Here is a 26,611-nt window from a genome sequence, read left to right on the forward strand (position 1 = left end):
ACTCATACTACACTTCTGCATATTTTTGTGCAGAGCCAGGTATTGGAGATACTGGACCCGAATAGAGTTAGTGTGTTGATCGCAACGATTCGAGGTAGAGCTGCTTGGTTGTCGCAGTCCCTTGGAGTCTTTCCATTTTTATTGTATTGTCATCTCTTATTCGAACAGTATTGTATATACGATCCTTGAGATCATTGCATCTTGTCACGACCCAAAATCTAACCGTATGATGGCGTCTATCGTGGAACTAGGCAAGCCACAACTCAACATCTCAACACAGAAAAAAATCCTTGAACATAAAGATGGAAGCAATTTAATAATTTTGGAAAGCCTTTTTGAAAACAGAAATATCCAAAATACGATACAATCCATCCCAAAATCGGGGTGTCACATAGTACATGAGCGTCTAAATCAGAATACAGTCCACTACAGTGTCTAGATAAATAAACTGAAAATATAACTAGTGACAAAGAAGGAGAGTCGAGGCATGCGAACACCGTGTAGCTACTTTGGTAGTCTCCGAATTATGAAGCCACAATCAGTAACCACCGCCGTGACCGAAAATGCATGGATCTGCACACGAGGTGCAAGGAGTAACGTGATTACATCCAACTCAGTAAGTAACAAGTCCAAACCTTGGAATGAAAGGTAGTGACGAACTCAACCGGTACAGATAAAATAGAAATAACTAAACAGAAATGCAGGCATGCTTCCAAATTAAATAGGCAACTCAAAACAGTAAAGTGAAGCAGATCCGAACAGTGTAAATAATATAACTCTGCTATCTCTACATGCCAATGCACATGTTCTATGTGATGCACCATGTTGTCAGCTTCATGTGCTTACACTCTCGAATGCTCAACCACTCGGTATTGTATATGGCCCATACGGCCCAGGGATGATCTATCCCGGAACATATACATCACTAACTATAAGTCACCCAGTACCGAGGAAGGCCAATCCAGCCCTGTGGAGAAGATCCATCTCTATGTATCAAGTACTTCGGACAAGATCCATGTCGAGGGAAGATCCATCCCTCAATAATATCAATCGCGCTCACTGGGGGTGTGTAACAGACTTCGGAGGGGCTCCTACAACCCAAGCGCTATCATAAAATTAGTATAACCAATGCGGCGTACAAACCGATCCCATAACTATCACTCATAATCAGGCTCTCAGCCTCACTCAGTCATCAATCTCTCCAGTCTCACTCATGGGCTCACAATATCATGAAAACTAGCCCGAAACAATGATATAATGTATCAATAAATAACAACTGAGACTAAGATATGATATGAAATGCATGAACATGACTGAATACGTAATATTAATGAAATCAGTGAGATGACAGCAAGAAACGACCACTAGGAGTCCCAACAGTACCGGCATAAAGCCTAAACATGATATCTAGCATGATTGACAGCTCAATTACTTTATCACATGATGAAAATACGGATATCAACCAGATAGAATCACTATAGAGTGCCATGGAATCAATCAGGCCACAATTCTCACGGTGCACTCTCGTACGCCCGTCACTTGGCATGTGCGTCACCTGAATACCAATCGTATAGCACATAGTTTGGGGTTTTGAACCCTCAAAACCAAGTTTAAAAGCGTTACTTACCTCAAACCGAGCAAATCCTTATGTTGGAATGCCATTTCCTCTCAAATCGGTCTCCAAACGTCCTGAATCTATCCACAAGTAATACAATACAATCAATATAGGCTAAAGGGATCAATTCCATAAGAAAAGTACTAAATCATAGCCAAAAATCCGAAATCGGCTCAAACCGGCCTACGGGCCCACGTCTCAAAATCTAACAAAAGTCACAACACCTGAAAGCCCATTCACTCAGGAGTCTAACCATACCAAATTTATCAAAATCAGACACCATTTGGTAATCCAAATCCCCAAAATCCACTCTCCAATTCTCAAGCCCTAAACCCCCAAATTTCACTTCAAAATCTCAATAATTATGTGGGGAAATCAGTGGGGAAACAAGTTTTATGATCCAAAACGAGTACAAGAAGCTTACCTCAATAATCACCTCGAAACCCTTCTCCAAAATCACAAGTCTGAGTTCAAAATGTTGAAATAAGACTAAAATCGCGAACCCTTGCTTTTAAACTTTCTGCCAAGACTTTTCGCATCTGCGGACTTATTGTCGCACATGCGACGCCGCATCAGCGGATAAAATGATGCTTATGCAGAATTCACTTACACCTCCAAGGCCCGCACCTGCGCACCAAGTTCCGCACCTGCGAACGCACATCTGCGTCCCTGACCTCGCTTCTGCGGAGTCACTCTCTCCTAGATGCCCCTGTACTTGCGTCCACCTGTCCGCATCTGCGCTACCGCAGGTGTGGGAAATTCTTCGCACCTGTGACCCCCGTCCTTTATGGCCTTGCCTTCATCTGCGATTCATGCCAATGATCTACGTGCTCGCAACTGCGGTGCCCACTCCAGAGGTGCGGTTACACCAGTAGCAGCAGCTCTTCAACTGCTTCATCAACTCAAAAATCAAGTCTGTTCACCACCCAAAATCTACCCGAGGCCCCCGGGACCTCAACCAAATATGCCAACAAGTCATATACCCCAATACGAACTTAGTCGAACCTTCGAATCACTCAAAATAATACCAAAATACCGATTACACCCGGATTCAAGCTAAAAGAACTTCTAAATTTCCGAATTCTACAAACGATGCCGAATCATACCAAACCACGATCGATTGACCTCAAATATTGCACACAAGTCATATTCAACATAACTAACCTACTCCGACTTTCGGAATCGGAATCCGACCCCGATATCAAAAAGTCAACCCCCCGGTCAAACTTTCAAAAATTTGACTTTTGCCATTTCAAGCCTAAATCAGCTACATACCTCAAATTCACAGTCAGGACACGCTCCTAAATCCAAAATACCAAATGGAGCTAACGGAACTGACAAAACTCTATTCTGGAGTCGTCTTCACACTATTCTGACTACAGTCAAAATCCTAAGACATAAGCTTCCATTTTTGGGACTAAGTGTCCCAAAATACTCTAAAACCAAAACAAAACCTCCCGGTAAGTCACATAAGCAGAAATAGATACGGGGAATGCAGTAAATAGGGGATCGGGACCGCCGTGACCAAAAATGTTGGGATCTGCACAAGAGGTGCAGGGAGTAACGTGAGTACATCCAACTCAATAAGTAACAAGTCCAAACTTTGGACTGAAAGGTAGTGACGAACTCAACCGATACAGATAAAATAGAAATAACTGAACAGAAATGTAGGCATGCTTCCAAATTAAATAGGCAACTCAAAACAGTAAAGTGAAGCAGATCCGAACAGAGTAAAGAATATAACTCTGCTATCTCTACCTGCCAATGCATATGTTGTATGTTATGCACCATGCTGTCAGCCTCATATGCTTACACTCTCGAAAGCTCAACCACTCAATAATGTGTATGGCCCATACGGCCCAGGAAAGATCCATCCCAGAACATATACGTCACTGACTATAAGTCACCCAGTACCGAGGAAGGCCAATCCTGCCCTGTGGAGAAGATCCATCTCCAGGTATCAAGTACTTCGGAAAAGATCCATGTCCAGGGAAGATCCATCCCTCAATAATATCAACCGCGCTCACTGGGGTGTGTTACAGACCCCGGAGGGACTCCTACAGCCCAAGCGCTATCATAACATCAGTATAACCACTGCGGCGTGCAGCCCGATCCCATAATTGTCACTCATAATCAGGCTCTCAGCCTCACTCAATCATCAATCTCTCTAGTCTCACTCACGGGCTCACAATATCATGAAAACTAGCCTGAAATAATGATATGATGTATCAACAAATAACAATTGAGACTGATATATGATATGAAATGCATGAACATGACTGAGTACGTAATATCAATGAAATCAATGAGATGACAGCAAGAAACGACCACTAGGGTGTAATGACCCGGCCGGTCGTTTTGAGTGTATTAGTCCTGATACCCTATTTTACTATTTTCCCCGTATCTGTTTTTGCTTATGTGACTTGCCGGGAGGTTTTGTTTTTGGTTTCGGAGTATTTCGGGACACTTAGTCCCTAAAACGGAAGCTTAAGTCACAGGATTTTATCTGTAGTCAGAAGTGTGTGAAGACAACTCCGGAATGGAGTTCCGTCAGTTCTGTTAGCTTCGTTGGGTGATTTTGGACTTAGGAGCGTGTTCGGACTGTGAATTTGAGGTCTGTAGCTAATTTAGACTTGAAATGGCGAAAGTCGAATTTTGGAAAATTTGATTGAGGGGTTGACTTTTTTATATCGGTGTCGAATTCCGATTCCAAAAGTTGTAATAGGTCTGTAATGTTGAATATGACTTGTGTGCAAAATTGGAGATTAATCGGACTTCGTTTGGTAAGTTTCGCATCGTTTCTGGTATCTGAAAGTTTAGAAGTTCTTTAGGCTTAAATCCGGGTGTAATTGGTGTTTTGATGTTGTTTTGAGTGATTCGAAGGCTCGAATAAGTTCGTATAGTGTTTTGGGACTTGATGGTATGTTTGGTTGAGGTCTCGGGGGCGTCGGGTGAGTTTTCGGTGGTTAACGGATCATGTTTGGCGTTGGTGAGATAGCTGATATCTGCTGCTGCATTTTTCTGGTTTCCTCTTATGAGTTCGCGAGAGGAGCCTCGCATTCGCTAAGAGTGTTTCTCAGTTGGTGAGCTTTTTCTCTACGTGTCCGCAAAGGATAGGGCACGAACGCGAAGGTATGGCAGTGTGTGCATCGCGAACGCATGAGTGGTGTCGCGTTCGCGAATGGGAGTGAGGTAGCTGGGGACCCCCAGTCTTTTGTTTTACGCGTTCGCGAGTTGAGGGATGCATTCACGAAGGTCTGAGTTTGCAAAGCTTCGCATTCGCTAAGAGTCAAGTTGAAATGCAGTCTGAGTTGGGCAGACAGTATTAATTTGAAAAATGAGGGTTTGAACCCATTTTGCATATTTTGAGCTAGAGAACACGGAATTGGGCGATTATTGAAGGGTATTTTGTAGAGTTGATTAGGGTAAGTGATTCCTACTTGGTTTTGGTTAAAACCCATGATTATATCTTTAATTTTATCATCTAATTTATGATTTGGGGTGAAAAATAATGGAAGAAGATGAAGTGTTCTTGAGTTAGATTTTTTGGGGTTTTGAATGGGATTTTGTTATCGAATTGGAATAAGTTTGGTATGGTTAGAATCGTGAGTAAATGGGATTTCGGGTTTTGTGACTTTTGTCGAATTTCGAGACGTGGTACCGGGGGGTCGGGTTTGGGCCAATTTTGGATTTTTGGCTTATAATTTTGTGTTTTTCTTGTGGGGTTGATTCTTTTAGCTTATATTAATTACCTCGTACTGCTTGTGTCTAGATTCGAGGCATTTGGAGACTGATACAAGGGGCAAAGGCATTGCGGAGTAGGATTTTGCGCGGTTTAAGGTAAGTAACAGTCTTAAATCTGGTTTTGAGGGTATAAAACCCCGAGGATTGGTATGATGTGAGTGTTTGGAGGTGATGCACATTCTAGGTGACGGTCGTGTGAGCGTGCACCATGAGGGAGTGTGATTTGGTCCATCCCGTGAAACTGTAAAGTCGAATAACTATTGTTATTACTTGTTTTTCCTTTCCTTTGAGCAATTGACTGCCTTTCGTGTTAGAAACCATGCTTAAGCCATATGATATCACTGTTGGGACCCGCAACGGTCGTATACTTGTTAAATTGACTGCTAATTGCTATCTTGTACTTAGTCACAGTCTTACTTGTGTGTTATATCTTTGTTCCCTCTTATTTCTTGTTGATACTTGTTGAATTCTTTGTTTGGGCAGATTATTATGATATTCTGTGAGCCCGAGAGGCTGGAGAGGTTAGTGACTGAGATAGGACCTGAGTGCTGAGCTGTGAACTATGTGAGGGCATATGAATCGGGTTGCATAACGCAACGAGCCTTATGGCTATTTATGGATTGTGGATCGGGTTGCATGCCGCAACGAGCCTTATGGCTACTTATATGATTGGGTCGGGCTACACACCACAGCGATATAGTGCTTGGGCTAGAAGGAACCCTTCCGGAGTCTGCACACCCCCAGTGAGCACAGGTACCTATTGAGAGTATGTATTGAGGGCTGAGAGCCGAGAGTATGAGCTGTTGAGATGAGCTGAATGACTGCTGCCTTGAGAGGTTGTGCTTGCCTTTATCTATTGTTGTTGTGAAATTTCTGGAAGATTCATATCTATTTTACTTGAGCTCAAACTGATTTGACTTATACCACCGTATTTGAAAGCATGTTCACTCTTTATTGAAAACGTTTGAAATGATCTGTATTTGTTTATAGCTCGTCACTGCTTCTCAGTTCCTTTTTTAATTCTATTACTTGCTGAGTTAGTTGTACCCATGCTACACCCTAAACTTCATGTGCAGATCCAGGTATGTATGGTTCTGACGTTCGTTGAGTCCGTGCGTGAGCTGATTATCGGAGACTTACGAAGTAGTTGTCGGCGCCCGTAGACCATGTTAATCCTTTCTTATTATCTTTTCTCACTTGTCTTGGCATTTGGCATAGACTGTAGTAGACTCTGTTTCTCGATTGGTTGTTAGATGCTCATGACTTAGTGACACCCTGATGTCGGCCTATTTTATGCACTTATGTTTTATTTGGGTTTTACCCCCGTTTTTATGAAAAACTCCGATTATTTTAAATGTCTTAATTCATTTTTGTTCAATTTTGAAAGTGTTTTGGAAAGGTCGGCTTGCCTAGTATCACGATAGGCGCCATCACAATGGGAAAGGTTTTGGGTCGTGACAAGTTGGTAACAGAGCCTAGGTTACATAGGTCTCACGAGTCATGAGCAGGTTTAGTAGAGTCTTTTAGATCGGTAGGGAGACGTTTGTACTTATCTTTGAGAGGTTGCAGAACCCTTAGGAAAAACTTCATATTCTTGAATTCTTATCGTGGGAATCTGTTGATTTTGGTGACTAAACATTTGTTTTTTCATTCTCTCACAAATGGTGAGGACTCGTACTACGGGGCAGGACGGACAGCCACCAATACCTCCAACTAGGGTCGCGAGAGGAAGAGGTCGCGGTAGAGGCCATGACAGGGGCAGAGGTGTTGTCCGCACAGCAGCTGGGGCAGTACCTACAGACCCATTAGTTGCCCCAGTTCCGGAGCAGGCTCCAGTTATGGATGAGCCGGTGGGACCAGCCCAGGCACCACATGTGCCTATTGTGATTCCAGGCCTTCAAGAGGCCTTAGCTAATATTATGACCGCGTGTACCAGTCTTGCTCAGACAGTCTTTGTTCTGGCCGCAGCATCCACATTTCAGGTCGGGGGAGGCACTCAGACTCCCACCGCCTGCACACCAGAGCAAGTGGTATAGGGATTCCAGACACCGGGGGCACCACCAGTCCAGCCGGTTGCCGCTGCTCAGGACTATGTGGTTCCTGTCATGCCTGATGATGAGCAACGTCGATTGGAGAGGCTTGGCAGACTCCAGCCTTCATCTTTCAGTGGTACCGAGGGAGAGGATGCACATGACTTCTTGGACAGGTACCAGAGGATACTCTGTATAGCAGGAATTCTAGAGACCAGTGGGGTCTCGTTCACTACTTTTCAGTTCTCTGGGGCTGCCTTAAGTTAATGGGAGGCTTACGAGAGGCGTAGGCTGGTCAGTATCGCACCCCTTACATGGCAACAGTTCTCCGGTTTATTCCTAGAGAAGTTTGTGCCACAGTCCCGCAGAGAGGAGCTACGCAGGCAATTCGAGTAGCTTCGTCAGGGTGATATATCTGTGACGTAGTATGAGATGAGATTTTCAGAGTTGGCCCATCATGCTATCTGGTTGGTTCCCACAGACAGGGAGAGGATCGAGAGGTTTCTAGATGGCCTCACTTTTCAGTTGCGATTGCTTATGACCAGAGAGAGAGTCTGGTGCTACGTTTGATGAGGTTGTCGACATTGCTCGTCAGATTGAGATAGTTCGCAGCCAGGAGCGGGTTGAGAGAGAGGCCAAGAGGCCTCGTGGACATGGTGAATTTAGCGGTGTTCCTTCTAGGGGCAGTTCTACCACGGTAGGGGTGATCCTTTCAGACATGCTCAGACTGCTCGCCCAGTTCACAGTGGTGCATCATATGGCCATGGTTCACATGGTTATTAGCAAGGCCATTCATCTCTCAAAGTTTGTCCCGTGCTCCATCGGGTCAGGGCTAGTCTATGTTAGGTCCTTCTGCCAGTTATCCCTGTGCTCGGGGCTCCCTTCCGTCCCTAGCACCAGCACCGGGGAGTTGTTATGAGTGCGGAGAGTTTGGCCATATCAAGAGGCATTGTCCCCGCCTTACGGGAGGTCCGGATCAGTAGAGGAGCCAATCTCTGACATCAGCACAAGTTTCTTCACCACCCGCTCAGCTAGCTCGGGGTGGAGCCTAGTCAACTAGGGGACGCCTAAGAGAGGGAGGCTGATCAGGGGCGGCCATGCCCGTTTCTATGCTCTTCCTGCCAAACCAGATGCCCTTACTTCAGATATTGTGATTAAAGGTATTGTTTCAGTTTGCCACAGAGATGCCTCTGTATTATTTGACCCTGGTTCCACTTATTCATATGTGTCTTCGTATTTTGCTCATTTTTTGGATATGCCTCATGAGTCTCTAGTTTCATCTGTTCATGTATCTACTGTGGTGGGCGATACTATTATTGTGGACCGTGTATATCGGTCATGTGTGGTGACTATTAGGAGTCTAGAGGCTAGATTAGATCTCTTGTTGCTTAGTATGGTTGATTTTGACGTGATATTGGGTATGGATTGGTTGTCTCCATGTCATGTTATTTAGATTGTCACGCTAAGACCGTGACGTTAGTGATGCTGGGGTTGCCGAGCGTTGAGTGGAGCGGTTCTATAGACTATGTTCCCAGTAGAGTGATTTCATACTTGAAGCGGATGGTTGAGAAGGGTTGTCTATCCTATTTGGCTTATATGAGAGATGTTAGTGCAGAGGTCCCTGCTATTGATTTTGTTCCTTTGGTGTATGATTTCCCGGATGTGTTTCTTGAAGACCTACCGGGAATGCCGCCTGATAAGGATATTGATTTCGGTATTGATTTGGTGCCGGACACTCAGCCCATTTCTATTCCATCGTATCGTATGGCACCGGCGGAATTGAAGGAGCAGCTTCAGGAACTCCTTGATAAGGGGTTTATTCGGCCTAGCGTGCCACCTTGAGGTGCACCAGTTCTATTTGCGAAGAAGAAGGATGGTACTATGAGAATGTGCATTGATTATAGACAGTTGAACATGGTCACAATCAAGAACAAGTATCCTTTGTTGCATATTGATGATTTGTTTGACCAGCTTCAGGGAGCGAGGGTATTATCAAAGATTGATTTGAGGTCAGGGTATCACCAGCTGAAGATTCGGGACTCAGATATTCTTAAGGCAACTTTCAAGACCCGATATGGCCGTTATGAGTTCCTTGTGATGTCTTTTGGGCTGACCAACGACCCAACAACGTTCATGCATCTGATGAACAGTGTGTTTTAGCCTTATCTTGACTCATTCGTTATTGTATTCATTGATGATATCCTGGTGTACTCTCGTAGCCAGGAGGAGCATGCTCAACATCTGAGGATTGTGTTACAGCGATTGAGGGAGGAGAAGTTTTATGCAAAGTTCTCCAAGTATGAGCTTTGGCTCAATTCAGTGGCGTTCTTGGGACACGTGGTGTCCAGTAAGGGTATTCAGGTAGACCCAAAGAAGATAGAGGCGGTGCATAGTTGGCCCAGACCGTCCTCAGCCACGGAGATTCAGAGCTTTCTTATGTTGGTGGGCTATTACCATTGTTTTGTGAAGGGTTTCTCATCTATTGCATCGCCCTTGACCAAATTAACCCAAAAGGGTGCTCCTTTTAGGTGGTTGGAGGAGTGCGAGGAGAGCTTTCAGAAACTCAAGACTACTTTGACCACGGCTCCAGTTCTAGTTCTTCCATCAGCTTCTGGTTCTTACATAGTGTATTGTGATGCCTCACGAATCGGTATTGGGTGTGTTCTGATGCAGGAAGGTAGAGTGATTTCTTATGCTTCGCGCCAGTTGAAGCCTCATGAGAAGAACTATCCTGTCCATGACCTTGAGTTAACAGTTATTGTTCACGCCTTGAAGATTTGGCGGCACTATTTGTATGGTGTCCATTTGTGAGATTTACACTAATCATCGGAGTTTACAGCATCTATTCAAATGGAAGGATCTTAACTTGCGTCAGCGGAGGTGGTTGGAGCTTCTTAAGGACTATGATATCACCATTTTGTACCATCCCGGGAAGGCCTATGTGGTGGCCGATGCCTTGAGTCGCCGGGCAGAGAGTTTGGGGAGCTTAGCATATCTTCCAACAGTAGAGAGGCCATTGGCATTGGATGTTCAGGCCTTAGCTAGTCAGTTTGTTTTATTGGATGTTTCTGAGCTGAGTCGAGTATTGGCTTGTATGGTCTCTCGGTCTTCTCTTTATGATCGTATCAGGGATCGTCAGTATGAGGACCCCCATCTGCTTTCCTTAAGGATACGGTCCATCACGGTGATGCTAAGGAGGTTACTATTGGTGAGGATGGTGTATTGAGGATGTAGGGCAGGCTATGTGTGCCCAATGTAGATGGTTTGCGTGAGTTGATTCTTCAGGAGGCTTACAGTTATGGGTATTCTATTCATCCGGGTGCCGTGAAGATGTATCAGGACTTGAGACAGCATTTCTGGTAGAGGAGAATGAAGAAGGACATAGTGGAGTATGTAGCTCGGTGCCTAAATTGCCAGTAGGTGAAGTATGAGCATCAGCGACTAGGTGGGTTGTTTCAGAAGTTAGAGATTCCGTAGTGGAAATGGGAATGGATCACTATGAATTTCATTATTGGGCTTCCACGGACTCAACAGAAGTTTAATGCAGTTTGGGTGATTGTGGACAGCTGACCAAATCAGCTCATTTCATTATTGTGATGACTACCTATTCTTTCGAGCAGCTAGCTTGAGTGTATATCTGCGATATCGTCAGGCTTAATGGCGTACCGGTATCTATCATCCCTGACTGGGGTACGCAGTTTACATCACGGTTCTGGAGGGCCGTACAGGATGAGTTGGGTACTCGAGTGGAGTTGAGCATAACATTTCACCCTCAGACAGATGGACAGTCCGAGCGCACAATTTAGATATTAGAGGATATGTTTTGTGCGTGTGTGATGGAGTTTGGGGGTTCCTGTGATCAGTTCTTGCCACTAGCAGAGTTTGCTTATAACAAAAGTTATCAGTCGAGCATACAGATGGCACCGTATAAGGATATGTATCGTAGGCAGTGTAGGTCTGCAGTCGGTTGGTTCGAGTCGGGCGAGGTGAGATTATTGGGTACGGACTTGGTTCAGGATGCTCTGGAGAAGGTTAGGGTGATTCAGGATAGACTATGCACAGCCCAGTACAGACAGAAGAGTTATGCTGATTGGAAGGTTCGCGATATTGCATTCATGGTTGGAGAGCGGGTCTTGCTCCGTGTGTCACCCATGAAGGGTGTTATGAGGTTCGTAAAGAAGGGCAAGCTGAGACCGAGGTTTATTGGTCCATTTGAGTTATTGCGACGTGATGGGGAGGTTGCTTACGACCTTGCCTTGCCTCCCGGTCTAGCAGGAGTTCATCCAGTATTCCATGTTTCTATGCTCCGGAAGTATCACGGCGATCTGTCTCACATGTTGGATTTTAGCTCAGTCCAGTTGGACAAGGATTTATGTTATGATAAGTAGCCGGTGGCGATCTTAGATAGGTAGGTTCGAAAGCTGAGGTAGAAGAGTATTGCTTCTGTGAAGGTTCAGGGGAGGGTTCAGTCGGTCGAGGAGGCGACTTGGGAGACCGAGCATGATATGCGCAGTCGTTATCCTCATCTTTTCACCACTTCAGGTATGTCTCTATGCTCGTTCGAGGATGTACGATTGTTTTAAGAGGGGGAGGACGTAACGACTCGAACGTTCTTTTTGAGTGTGTTAGCCCCGATCCCCTATTTACTGTTTTCCCCGTATCTGTTTTTGGTTAAGTAACTTGTCGGGAGGTCTTGTTTTTTATTTCGGAGTGTTTCAAGACACTTAGTCCCTAAAATGGAAACTTAAATCTTAGAATTTTGACCATAGTCGGAAGTGTGTGAAGACGACTTCGGAATAGAGTTATGTCGGTCCCGTTAGCTCTGTTGGGTGATTTTGGATGTAGGGGCGTGTACGGACTGTGAATTTGAGGTCTGTAGCTAATTTAGGCTTGAAATGACGAAAATCGAATATTGGAAAGTTTGACCGGGGGGTTGACTTTTTGATATCGGGGTCGGATTCCGATTCCAAAAGTTGGAATAGGTCCATAATGTTGAATATGACTTGTGTGCAAAATTTGAGGTCAATCGGACGTGGTTTGGTAGGTTTCGTTGTCGTTTGTGGAATTTCAAAGTTTAGAAGTTCTTTAGGCTTGAATCCGAGTGCAATTGGTGTTTTGATGTTGTTTTGAGTGACTCGAAGGCTCGAATAAGTTCGTATAGTATTTTGGGACTTGATGGTATGTTTGGTTGAGGTCCTGGGGGCCTCGGGTGAGTTTCGGGCGGTTAACAGATCATTTTTGGCCTTGGTGAGATAGTTGATATCTGCTGCTGCATTTTTCTGGTTTCCTCTTACGTGTTCGCGAGAGGAGCCTCGCGTTCGCGAAGAGTGTTTCTGAGTTGGTGAGATTTTGATCTACGCGTCTGCGAAGGAGAGGGCGTGAATGCAAAGGTATGGAAGTGTGTGCATCGCGAATGTATGAGTGGGGTCACGTTAGCGAAGGGGAGTGAGGCAACTGGGGACCCCCTGTCTTTTGTTCTACGCGTTCGCGAGGTGAGGGACGCGTTCACGAAGATCTGAGTTTGCAAAGCTTCGCGTTCACCGAAGCGTTGGTCGCGTTCGCGAAGAGTTAAGTTGAAAAGCAGTCTGAGTTGGTCTACGCGAACGCGAGAGGACGGCCGCGTTCGTGAATAAGGAAATCTGGGCAGACAATATTAATTTCAAAAACGAGGGTTTGAATCCATTTTGCATATTTTGAGCTAGAGAACACGGAATTGGCTGATTCTTGAAGAGATTTTTGTGGAGTTGATTGGGGTAAGTGATTCCTACTTGGTTTTGGTTAAAACCCATGATTATATCTTTAATTGTATCATCTAATTTGTGATTTGGGTTGAAAATTTGGGGAAGAAGATGAAGTGTTCTTGAGTTAGATTTTTGGGGTTTTGAATGGGATTTTGTTATCGGATTGGAGTAAATTTGGTATGGTTAGACTCGTGAGTGAATGGGCTTTCGGGTTTTGTGATTTTTGTCAGATTTCGAGATGTGAGCCCGAGGGGCTGGGTTTGGGACAATTTCGGATTTTTGGCTTATAATTTCGTGTTTTTATTTTGTGATTGATTCTTATAGCTTATATTAATTATCTCGTACTACTTGTGGCTAGTTTCGGGGCATTTGGAGACTGATTTAAGGGGAAAAGGCATTGCGGAGTAGGATTTTGCACGGTTTGAGCTAAGTAACAGTCTTAAATATAGTTTTGAGAGTATGAAACCCCGAGGATTGGTATGATGTGAGTGTTTGGAGGTCACGCACATGCTAGGTGACTGGCGTGTGAGCGTACACTATGAGGGATTGTGATTTGGTCCGTCCCGTGAATTGTAAAGTCGAATAGCCATTGTTATTACTTGGTTTTCCTTGCCTTTGAGCAATTGACTGCCTTTCATGTTACAAACCATGCTTACGCCATATGATATCACTGTTGGGACTTGCAGCGGTCGTATACTTATTGAATTGACTGCTAATTGATGTCTTGTACTCAGTCACAGTCTTACTTGTCTGTTATATCTCTGTTCCCTCTCATTACTTGTTGATACTTATTGAATTCTTTGTTTGGGATGATTATTATGATATTCTGTGAGCCGGGGGGCTGGAGAGGTTAGTGATTGCGATAGGTCCTGAGTGCCGAGCTATGAACTATGTGAGGGTATATGGATCGGGTTACACGCCGCAATGAGCCTTATGGCTATTTATGGACTGTGGATTGGGTTGCACGCCGCAACGAGCCTTATGGCTATTATATGATTGGGTCGAGATGCACGACGCAGCGATAGAGCGCTTGGGCTAGAAAGAGCCGCTCCGGAGTCTGTTGTTGTTGTGAAATTTCTAGAAGATTCATATATGTTTTACTTGAGCTCAAACTGATTGACTTATACCACCGTATTTGAAAGCATGTTCATTATTTACTGAAAGTTTTTGAAATGATCTGTATTTTTTTATAGCTCGTCACTGCTTCTCAACTCCTTATTTAATTTTGTTACTTGCTGAGTTGGTTATACTCATGCTACACCCTGCACTTCATGTGCAGATCTAGGTGTGCATGGTTCTGACGTTCGCTGAGTTCGTGCGTGAGCTGATTATCGGAGACTTACGAGGTAGCTTCCATCGCTCGCAGTCCTTGTTACTCCTTTCTTATTGTCTTTTCTCACTTGTATTGGCATTTAGCACAGACTGTAGTAGACTCTGTTTCTAGATTTTTTCTTAGATGCTCATGACTTTGAAACACCCCGATGTCGGGCGATTTTTCCGCACTTAGGTTTTATTTGGGTTTTACCCCCGGTTTTATGAAAACCTCCGGTTATTTTAAATGTCTTAATTCATTTTTGTTCAATTCTGAAAGTATTTTGGAAAGGTCGGCTTGCCTAGTAGTAAGATAGACGCCATCACGATGGGTTAGGTTTTGGGTCGTGACATAGGGGTCCCAACAATACCGGCATAAAGCCTAAACATGATATCTAGCATGATTGACAACTCAATTACTTTATCACATGATGAAAACACAGATATCAACTAGATAGAGTCACTATGCAGTGCCATGGAATCAATGAGGCAACAATTCTCATGGTGCACGCTCGCACGCCCGTCACTTGGCATGTGCGTCACCTCAATACCTAACGTATAGCACATAGTTCGGGGTTTCGAACCCTCAAAATCAAGTTTGAAAGCGTTACTTACCTCAAACCGAACAAATCCTTACGTCAAAATGCCTTTGCCTCTAAAATCAGTCTCCAAATGTCCCGAATCTAGCCACAAGTAATACAATACAATCAATATAGGCTAAAGGGATCAATTCCACAAGAAAAGTACTACATCATAGCCAAAAGTCCGAAATCGGCTCAAATCGGCCTACGGGCCCACATCTCAAAATCCGACAAAAGTCACAACACCCGAAAGCCCATTCACTCACGAGTCTAACAATATCAAATTTATCAAAATCCGGCACCATTTGGTCATCCAAATCCCCAATATCCACTCTCCAATTCTCAAGCCCTAAACCCCCAAATTTCACTTCAAAATCTCATTAATTAGATGGGGAAACAAGTTTTATGATCCAAAACGAGTACAAGAAGCTTACCTCAATAATCACCTTGAAAATCGTCTCCAAAATCGCCTAAGTCCGAGTCCAAAATGTTGAAATAAGACTAAAATCGCGAACCCTTGCTTTTAAACCTTCTGCCCAGACTTTTCGCATCTGCGGACCTATTGTCGCACCTGCGACGGTGCATCTGTGGTGAAAATGTCGCTTCTGCAGAAGTCATTTGCACCTCTAGGTCCCGCACTTGCGAACGCGCATCTGCGTCCCTGGCCTCGCTTCTGCGGAGTCACTCTCTCCTCGCTGCCCCCGCACCTGCGTCCACCTATCCGCATCTTCGCTACCGCAGGTGCGGGAAATTCTTCGCACCTGCGACCCCCTTCTTCATGGCCTTGCCCGTATCTGCGATTCATGCCATGCTTCTGCGTGCTCGCACCTGCGGTGCCCACTCCGCAGGTGCGGTTACACCAGTAGCAGCAGCTCTTCAGCTGCTTCATCAACTCAAAATTCAAGTTCATTAACTACCTAAAATCTACTCGGGACCTCAATCAAACATGCCAACAAATCATATAACCCAATAAGAACTTAGTCGAAACTTCGAATCACTCAAAACAACACCAAAACACCGATTACCCCCGGATTCAAACTTAAAGAATTTCTAAACTTCCAAATTCTACAAACGATGTCGAATCATACCAAACCACGCCTGATTGACCTCAAATTTTGCACACAAGTCATATTCAACATTACGGACCTACTCCAATTTCCCGAATTGGAATCCGATCCCGATATCAAAAAGTCAACCCCCCGGTCAAACTTCCGAAAATTTGACTTACGCCATTTCAAGCCTAAATCAGCTACAGACCTCAAATTCACAGTCCGGACACGCTCTTAAGTCAAAAATCACCCAACAGAGCTAACAGAACCGACAGAATTCCATTCCGGAGCCATCTTCAAACCATTCCGATTACGGTCAAAATCCTAAGACTTAAGCTTCCGTTTTAGGGACTAAATGTCCCAAAACACTCCGAAACCAAAACAAGACCTCCCAGCAAGTCATATAAGTAAAAACAGATATGGAGAATGCAGTAAATAGGGGATCGGGGCTAATACGCTCAAAACGACTGGCCGGGTCGTTACATATGTATTCAGTTAGATTTCATGACTCAGTATTACCAGTCTTGGGAGGTTGTTATATTTGTTTCCGCTTTTGGTTTTGGCACTTGTATTAAATTCAAAAAAAATGGCTTGAATTGTTGTTACGATCGTCTTACTTAGTCTTAGAGACTAAGTGACATCACGACGCATGTGGTGGGATTTTGGATCGTGACAGTTGCACAATTGGTGTTCAAATTGAAATTGTCAATCAATCAATTTTGAAGGTGTTTGACTCACCACCATTGACGACCATTAAAAATCTTTGAAGCTTTGAAATCGAATTTGGGTTTTCAAAAACCATTATTTGTTTGGATTGGGTGTTGTTGCAAACAATTGGAAATATTATTTGGAATTTATATCTAAATTCTTAGGGTATTTTGGTGAAGATTAGACTTGATTTTGGCTGAATTTCATATTGAAACTCGTTGAAGAAGAAGAAGAAGAAGAAGAAGAAGAAGAAGAAGAAGAAGAAGACATGACATACGATATACTTACGAATTTGTAGTAAAGTTGTATTATAATTGTATGTAAATTGTATTCTGTTGTAGTTATATATATTTTTTTATTTGAATGTTGTATGAAAGTTGAAAAATAGTTGTATAATGTATGAATCGTTATATAAAATTTGTATTTAAGTTATCAATAATATCTTTTTACATAAAGTTGTTAATATGTATCAAAATTGTATTAAGAGAGTAAGTTTTGATTGGAATTTTAGAGAGGAAGAATCACACACCACATATAAAATATATACAAATCAGAAACAAAATATACAAAAGACATATTGTATAAAATTTGTAGTTAAGTTGTATGATATTGTATTTGTATTTAAGTGGGTAGAAATAATGTATGAAAGTTGTAGATAAGTTATAAATAAGTTGTATAATATATAATTAGTTGTATGAAATTTATTTTTACTATGTATGTTGTTGTAGATATTCAAATTTGCATTAAATTTGTACCAAAATTGTTTTAAATTTTTATGTTGATGTACCATATATTTAACTGGGCACTAATAAGATTATATTTGACATTGAATAATGCATCTTTTTATTGGATCCGCCATTGAGACTAATGACTGTGTGTTTAAGGCGTGTTTCTATAATTTGGAATTTTGAAGTATCTCTTACTATTGTTTTTCCCGAGGGAAGAAACTAAAAGAGCAACATTATCGTGCTATTTATGGAATGCAAGCGTGTTGATAGGTGATGAAGACTTCATATTTTTAGTACATATCCATGTCATATAGTGGGAATCCTCTTTTAGTTTACGAAATTTCGTTTGAATTTTTTTGTATCTCATTTTTTTTCCAATTTCTGTAGTTAATTCTAAACCTAAGAATATGAAGGACGGGATATTTCTTAGACTACGGGTTCTGATTCATCCATTGCGGTACACGAAAGAACTAACTCTGGAAAGGGTATTTCCAGAAATAACCTGGAGAAATCTTTACTCTTTTTACACTAGGATTTGGAAAGGGGCTTGAAGCAGCGAAATATTTGTTTCTAAGCAAGATAATTGAGGTTAGTGCCATCTGTTACTGCCAAGTAATTGAGTTCCTTGATTGAATGAACTAATAATGGATTGGGAGCCTTTTAAGGTGGAATGTATATAATTTGTAAGTAATCCTTGTTTATGACGGGTAATATATAAAATTAGAACAATTTTGGTAAATAAGTTTCAAATATTGTATAGGAACAAGAAAATTCCAAAATGAAAAAGGGAATTGGGCTTAAACATATTTTTGTTAGATCCATTTTTATTTCCACTTATTTGGGTCACTAGGAGCATTTTAGGTGACCTAGCACACCTAAAGAAAAAAAACAAGGGAAAATAATATTGTATAGCCACTCTAAAAATAATAATCGAAATATAAATATTTTTACATACATACATACATACATACATACATACATATGCATTTTGTATGCTATATATAAAAATTATACAAATTTTATATACTTTTTTGACTATTGAACGTAATTAGTTTATGATACGGGCTAAAAGTGAAAAATGCCCAAAAACAATGCTTGGTTTGTGAATCCATGAAATCAAAATCCTTTTGAATTCAATTTTTTGTGACTTTGAAATTCCAAAAACTCCTTCCCTTGTTCCCATTTTTTTTAAAAACTTCAAAAGAGTTAAAACAAACTTATTTGGCGAGAGTAAAAAAAAAGGGTGTGACAATCAAGCCCGTAAGTCCCGGATATTGAATGGTTAAATTTAAAAAAAATTGTACTTATGTTTGTAAAGTTGTGTTTTCTTTTGGGTGTGTTTGTTACGAAAGAATGTTTTGAAATATTAAAAAGGCCATTCAGAAAAGAAGAAGAAAATAAAAAAGGATGTTTGATTTTATTTGTATCCTCTTGAAGGGAGTTCCATGAAAATATGATTAAATAAATAGTACATTCAGTACAAACTCAGTTTATAAACACTTAATTATTCATTTAAATTGTCACAACTCTTCTCTTTGCTTGCAAAAAAAATGAAAATTACAGATCATAGCATTCAGGAATTCCAGAAGAAAATAAATATAGCAATGATAATAAAACTTAGCCCCTAGGTACGTACAACTAGGCTAGTTATCATTTAATCGGACTATAATCTCTAAATTAGAGACTTAATTGTTCCAAAGCCAGTTTTGCTAGTAAATAATGGAATTACTGAAAGGGAAAAATTAAGTCATTTCACATAGTTCAGGGGCAAGGTAGGCCCTTTGCCTTATAAGCATCACAGATTCTCTCATTTATACATTCGCCTAATGTCTCCATATTGCATGTCGATGTTGCTGCATTTGCTGCAAAAAAATAAAATGAATAAAGAAATAAAAGAAATAAAAGAAAAGGAACATAAACTATTACTTCTCTAGACCAATTTGGATAATTGAAGGTAGGCAATTAAATTATACCACAGTTATTTTGTTCCATTTTACATTGACAATATTACTATTTAACGTGTGTAACATTTTGTCACGTTACATACATTTTTATTTTTTGAAAAAACTACACGGTGTCGACGCTCCCAAAAATATATATTATTATGTATATTAATGTATGATATGCATATAATATACATATCTTTTAAGTATATTTTTCTAACAAATGTAATTATTTTTTCCGATCGGTCAATATATTACTTGCCCTAATTTTTTCTCAAATATCTTTCAGAAAGTTTAATTATAAAATCTTGTGATTTATAATAGCTTTTAGTAGTTTTTAAAAAAATGTAATTTTCCATCTATCCAAGATTTGCGGTCGAGAAGACACTTTTGTTAATTATTTTCAAGTGTTTCTAATACTGAGTTCTCGTCTTTAGATATACAATTAACTTTTGTCAAATTTACTGCGAAATCGTTCGGTTGGGAATCAAAAATTCAAAACCACCAATTACTCTAAATTCTTCAATTAAGAGTTCGAATTTAGAGTGACTTATTTTATATCTTTGTTAATTTCTATTTCATTCCATTCTATTCATCACACAGTAATCTTTCAGTAGAACAAGAGTACACCACATTGATCGTTTTCAAATTTATTGTGCGAATTGGTTAATAGTGGGAAGCTTTTAAAAAATGAGAATAATAAAATATAGATTTTAAGCAGTATCTTACCAGGTGGTGATTGATTGGGTTGCACTGCAAAGAAAGAAAAAGAATGAATAATAAAAGCTACTGAGAAATATATATATATATATATATATATATATATATATATATATATATATTCTCTTGAAGAATGTGATGTAGGATCGGAGTTTTCTTTGACCTGAGATCGTCATAGTAATTGACAAGTTATTTATTGTGCTTTGATACTACATACCTATGGCCCTAAGGTGATAGTTAAAAGGATATTGGGTACGATTAAATACTTGTAGGATTAGTGATTGATCAAGATGGAATCTGTCAACTTTTGGTAATGAGTTTAAGCTTCATGTTGTCATGAATTATAAACGACCAAATTAAGGCATTCTGCCAGGGCGATTGAATGAAGGAAGAAATAGAAAACTTCAATTTGTTCACAATATTAATTATATCCTCTATGCTAGAAAAGAATATAACAATATTTCATTTGGACTAAAACTTAATTTATTTATTTGATTAATTAAATTCTCCAATTTAAATATCAAATGATAAAATAATTAATCATGTAGCAAAGATCAGAACACTCGTTAGTGTGCGACCTCATAGGTTCATTATTAACCCGGTAGTAAATTGATCATATCAATATACTAATCAAGGGTGGCGTCTAGCAACACTCCTTAACGATGGGATAGCATAAAGTATATAATTTACTCTCAAGAACCCGTAGAATAATAATGTAGTATTTCCTTCTGTCCTTATAGCTCTGGGTCACCCTAGAATATGGTTTAACTGTCAAATCCTAATAGGCGACCAACTATGTGTTCATGTCAAATATAATCAATCGTTGAATGACCTATTTCTTCCTTCATTCAATCGCCCTGGCAGAAGGCCTTAATTTGGTCGTTTATAATTCATGACAACATGGAACTTAAACTCATTACCAAAAGTTGACAGATTCCATCTTGATCAATCACTAATCCTACAAGTATTTAATCGTACACAATATCCTTTTAACTATCTCCTTAGGGCCATAGGTGTGCAGTATCAAAGCACAATAAATAATTTGTCAATTACTATGACGATCTCAGGTCAAAGAAAAGTCCGATCCTACATCACATTCTTCAAGAGAATATCCTATTGACAGTTTATAATAATTCTAACCATTAGGAATTATCCAATGAGTTGGTTCATTGATCATATCTCTATATGCATCATCTATCTATGTGATTTAGTTAATGAGATCAACTAATATTTATCCAATAAAGACGATTACATAAATATTGATCTAACCGGACTACTAATGTCCAAATTAATAATCCTATGATCAAGAACTAATTTAGATTAACTTATAAAAAACTTCACTCTCATTATCATGATCTCCATCACGATGACAAGTCTCAAAATTTAATCAAGTACCTTATTAAATTAATTAAATAATTAATAATAACTATGATTAAAGAATATCAAATGCCATATATATTTTATATCAAATAACGTTCACACAAATATGTTCAAAATCATCAAATATGAGATTGGATCTAGGGCATATCTACTATACCCCTAACATCTATAAGGATGATTTAGTATTAAATTACCCTTTTTCAAGAACTCAATATCAAGGCGGATTCAAGATTTAAATTTTATGCGTTCCGATTCGCAATTCTGTCACATCTCATCTCATTTAATGGGTTCAAAATTTATTTTTTGTATAATATTTTTTTGGGCAGAAATACAGTGTTAGTTACCATATACTGCTAATAGGGTACTCCGAATTTCTTGACGAATGGGGGGGAATTTAAATTTCAACATTGACGAACGCAAAATCGGTGTATAAAACTTAGGCTCGCTAGTCAAAGATAGTATAGTATTAAATTGCCTTCACAGTGATTGGTTTAAATAATGCTCAAAGAAATCTTTAGCTTAACACTATTTAGGAAAATAAATCTTTGATTTTGAGTTATTAACTACTTAAGCGTAAACACTAAGATTCTCAATTGTGAATGAATAATAGAAATTTAGTGACTAAGTAGCAACTATTGAATATCAAGGTGAGAAACAAGGGCTTTGACAAGATATGCCATCAACTATTACTATGGGCAACTCTGTGTTATGTTCACTCTTTAACTTCTATGGACTCTCTCGATTGCAACAGATGATTTGGCTATCTTAAGGATTCAAATTCTTATTCCGAACAAATTAGAGTTCGCTAAACAACCTAATGATATGTTCGTAATCCTTCGGCTGGGAATCAAAATCACCAATTATTCTAAATTCTTCAATTAAGAGTTCGAATTTTGTGTGACTTACTTTATATCTATGTTAATTTCTATTTCATTCCATTCTATTCATCACACAGTAATCTTTCAGTAGAACAATACTACACTACATGGATCGTTTTCAAATTTATTGTGCAAATTTGGCTAAAAGCGAGAAACTTCTAAAAAAATGAGAATAATAAAATATAGATTTTTAAACAGTATCTTACCAGGTGGCGATTGTTGGGGTTGCACTGCAAAGAAAGAACAAGAATGCATTATAAAAGAAAAACGAGAAAAACAATAGATCTTTTGAAGCATTTAACATCTAGGCTAATATACTAATTTGAAATGGCATAATCCTTTTGTCCTAATTTATGTTACTGTGAAACTCTACGCAAATCTCACATCGACAAAACACGAGAAAAATACTCGGTATATAAGTAAACAGGCCTTATACCCTAGTGACGCATTTTAAACCCGTGAGGGCCTAGCAGACTAGACTGTTATATATGGTATCAGAGCCACTCCACGTGCAACCTTGAATGGTGGTGCGGCAAACCTCAGCGAGAACGCTGAGTCCCTAAGGGGGTGTATGTGACACCCTAGGCGAATCCCAAATCGACAAAACACGGGAAATATGCTGGGTATATAAGTAAACAGGCCTTATACCCTAGTGACGCGTTTTAAACCCGTGAGGGCCTAGGTCCAGAGCGGACAATATCACAAGCGGGCTGGGCTGTTACAATGATACCTTTCGCTTTTCGAGATTCAAACTTCTTAATTTTTCTGTATATTTAAACATAGAGAATTTTTGCAATAAATTTACATAATTGAAAATTATATAAAAGTATTATTAAGACATAATATTTAATAATTTAATACACATATAAAAAATTATGAATAAAAAATAACCTATTTAACTCTCGAAATCCGAACACTTTTTCATAAATTGGGACAGATGAAATATTATTTTCCCTTATAATTAATTACTTTGTAAGAAGTAAAATAAAACAAATAAAAGTAACTTTCTTTGTCCAAATTGTTGTCCACCTTATGCTTTCAACTTTCAAGAGTTAAACAATTCTAAATTAAAGTTTGACCATAAATTTGATTATTTAGTTTTTACTCCTAGTTAGTGGCGGGAAATGTTTCAAACAGGGGCGGATCCAGTGTAGTGGTGCTGATCGAGTTCAACTAAACTCAATACTTTTTATATGGAACATAATTTATATGTAGAAAAGGGCCAAATATATTCCTTTACTTTAAAAAATTATTTAAACGTACCCTTCGTTTCACTATTTGATCATTTCAGACCCGATAGTTATACTATGGATCAAATTTACCCTTATTTTTAACGTAGCTCCTTAATAATAGACTCATCCCCAATTTAATCTACCCAGTTTATAACTCACCTATCCATAATCCGACCTGTTACCCAACCCAAAACCAGCATTGTTCTTCAATTTTTATCAAATTTTACTCAAAATTTCCGACCCAACTTCCTTGAATCTTTACCAAATTTGTTATAATTTGAGATTTGGATCTTATTAATTTTTGTTGAGAATCTCTTGAGAGCTTAAGTCTCAAATTATAACAAATTTGGTGAAGATTCAAAGAAACTGGGTTAATTGGAAATTTCGAATAAAAATTAATAACGATGGAAGAACAATACTGGTTTTGGGTTGGGTAACGGGTCGGATTATGGATAGGTTAGTTTTAAACCGGGTAGATTAATTGGGAATGTGTCTTTTATTAAGGAGCTGTCATGTGGCTCTCCGATAAAAATAAGGGTAAATTTGATCCATAGTATAACGATCGGGTCTGAAATGACCAAATAGTGAAACGAAGGATACGTATAAGTAATTTTTGAAAGTAGAGGAATATATTTGGTTGTTTTCTGTAAATTATATCACATTATTTTGTTCTATTTACTCTGACATTAATACTATTTAACGTGTGTAACATTTTGTCACGTTACATATTCTTTTTTGTATATTTGGCTAGTAAATATAATTATCGGTCAAATATATTACTTGCCCTACTTTTTTCTCAAATATCTTTCAGAAAGTTTAATCATAAAATCTTGTGATTTATAAATAGTTTTTAGTAGTTTTCAAAAAAAATGTAATTTTCCATCTATCCAAGTTTTGCGGTCGAGAAGACACTTTTGTTAATTATTTTCAAGTGTTTCAAATACTAAGTTCTCGTCTTTAGATATCCAATTAACTTTTGTCAAATTTACTGCGAAATCGTTCGGTTGGGAATCAAAACCACCAATTATTTTAAATTCTTCAATTAAGAGTTCGAATTTAGAGTGACTTATTTTATATCTTTGTTAATTTCTATTTCATTTCATTCTATTCATCACACAGTAATCTTTCAGTAGAACAATACTACACTACATGGATCGTTTTCAAATTTTTTGTGCAAATTTGGCTTATAGCGAGAAACTTTTAAAAAATAAAAATAATAAAATATAGATTTTTAAACAGTATCTTACCAGGTGGCGATTGTTGGGGTTGCACTGCAAAGAAAGAACAAGAATGCATTATAAAAGATAAATGAGAAAACAAATTAATCTTTTGAAGCATTTAACATCTAGGCTAATATACTAATTTAAAATGACATACTCCTTCTGGCCTAATTTATGTTATACTTTCTGATTTTCAAGATTCAACTCTTAATATTGTTTGTATATTTAAATATAAAGAATTTTTGCAGTAAATTTACATATTTGACAACTATATAAAAAGTATTATAAGCCACAATATTTAATAATTTAAAACACATAAAAAATATTATGGTCAAAAAATAACTCATTTGACTCTCGAAATCCGAATACTTTTTCATAAATTGAGACGGATGAAGTATTATTTTTCCTTACAATTACATACTTTGTAAGAAGTAAAATAAAACAAACCTTATATATACTTTCAACTTTCAAGAGTTAAACAATTCTAAATTAATTAAAGTTTGACCATAAATTTGATTATTTAGTTTTTACTTTTAATTAGTGGTGGGAAATGTTTCAAAGGGAGAATACTAACACAAAGATATTGGGCAGATTTTTACCGGGCGTAATTTTTCCAGGGGGTGATTGTTCAGTTGCTGAAGGAGCTGAAGTAGAGGAATGACCATGGACTTCAGTTTTAGTACTATTGCCACCACCATTACCTATTATTCAAATAGGTTTAAGTTATATACACCAAAAATATTTAAAAAATTGCTCTATTATAAAATTTTATTTAATATTATTAATATATTTTACATTATCAATCCATAAATATTAAAATTCAATTAATATAATAACAATGATTATAATTCCAATTTCAAATATTCATGAAAAATATTAAACAAAACAAGAATAAAACTAAAACAAAATTTTAAAAAAGCCTGTTTTTCGTCCAAATGCCACCGTCCTAATTTGAAGTAGAAAATGTTTCCGTAGTGGTATTTCTCGATCAAAATCTCTATATGGCATATTTCAAAATAATGAACTTATTTACTTCCTTCAATTGAAAATCGTTCAAATCAACTCTTAACAATAACAACAACAACAATACTACTACTAATACTACTACTACTACTACTACTACTACTATTAATAATAATAATAATAATAATTTTAAAAATAAATAGATAGCCCGGTGCTCAAAATATTCGCGTTCACGCGAGGTTCGAGGAAAGGCCGCACCCCAAGAAAGTGTAATGTTGGCAGTTTACCCTGATACAAACACCAATAATTGATTCCACAATTCGGACCCGTGACTTAATTACATTATACAGAGAAGGGAGTACTAAACCTGATAATAATCTTGGTGAGGATGTTGTTGAGGATAGGCAGAAAATTAAGACAAAAAAGATTATGAAGAATAATAAAGAGAATGCTTTCTGATTCATGGCTTCAAAAGCTATTGGAAGAGGTATTTAATCAATAAGCTTCTATTTAGCTTTTATATACAATTTTCCTAAAGAGTACAATATTGAATAAGGAATTGATCAGAAACGTATGGACTATACCCTTTGTCAGAAAATTCTCAATTTTCTTTACCCATTTTATGGGGCTTGACTTGGAGTCTTGAGCAAAAAGTTAATATATTTTATATTACTTTATTTGGTTAAGTCTTCTCAAGTTGATGACAATACCATCAAAGAATGTGGTGCAGCGAATAGGGCTGCTACTCCGTTAACCAGAGGTCTGGGT

The 26,611-nt window shown here is 38.9% G+C and overlaps 1 protein-coding gene across 2 annotated transcripts; it reads right to left on the reverse strand.

Moving 5' to 3' along the window:
- Positions 1–19,087: 19,087 nt before the first annotated feature.
- On the reverse strand, positions 19,088–26,367 carry LOC107784455 (uncharacterized). 2 transcript variants are annotated; one of them, XM_016605586.2, is made up of 6 exons: positions 26,211–26,367; positions 25,480–25,581; positions 24,908–24,931; positions 22,635–22,658; positions 20,180–20,203; positions 19,088–19,369 (listed from the first exon to the last, which is right to left on the reverse strand). In XM_016605586.2, exons 1-6 carry the CDS (start codon positions 26,305–26,307, stop codon positions 19,269–19,271), a joined length of 372 nt encoding a protein of 123 aa, XP_016461072.1. In that variant the 5' UTR covers positions 26,308–26,367; the 3' UTR covers positions 19,088–19,268. The 2 variants fall into 2 exon arrangements, with proteins under 2 accessions (XP_016461072.1, XP_016461073.1); XM_016605587.2 differs by lacking the exon at positions 20,180–20,203.
- Positions 26,368–26,611: the final 244 nt, after the last annotated feature.

Source organism: Nicotiana tabacum, chromosome 24 (assembly GCF_000715075.1).
Source record: "Nicotiana tabacum cultivar K326 chromosome 24, ASM71507v2, whole genome shotgun sequence".
NCBI classification, from domain to species: domain Eukaryota; kingdom Viridiplantae; phylum Streptophyta; class Magnoliopsida; order Solanales; family Solanaceae; genus Nicotiana; species Nicotiana tabacum.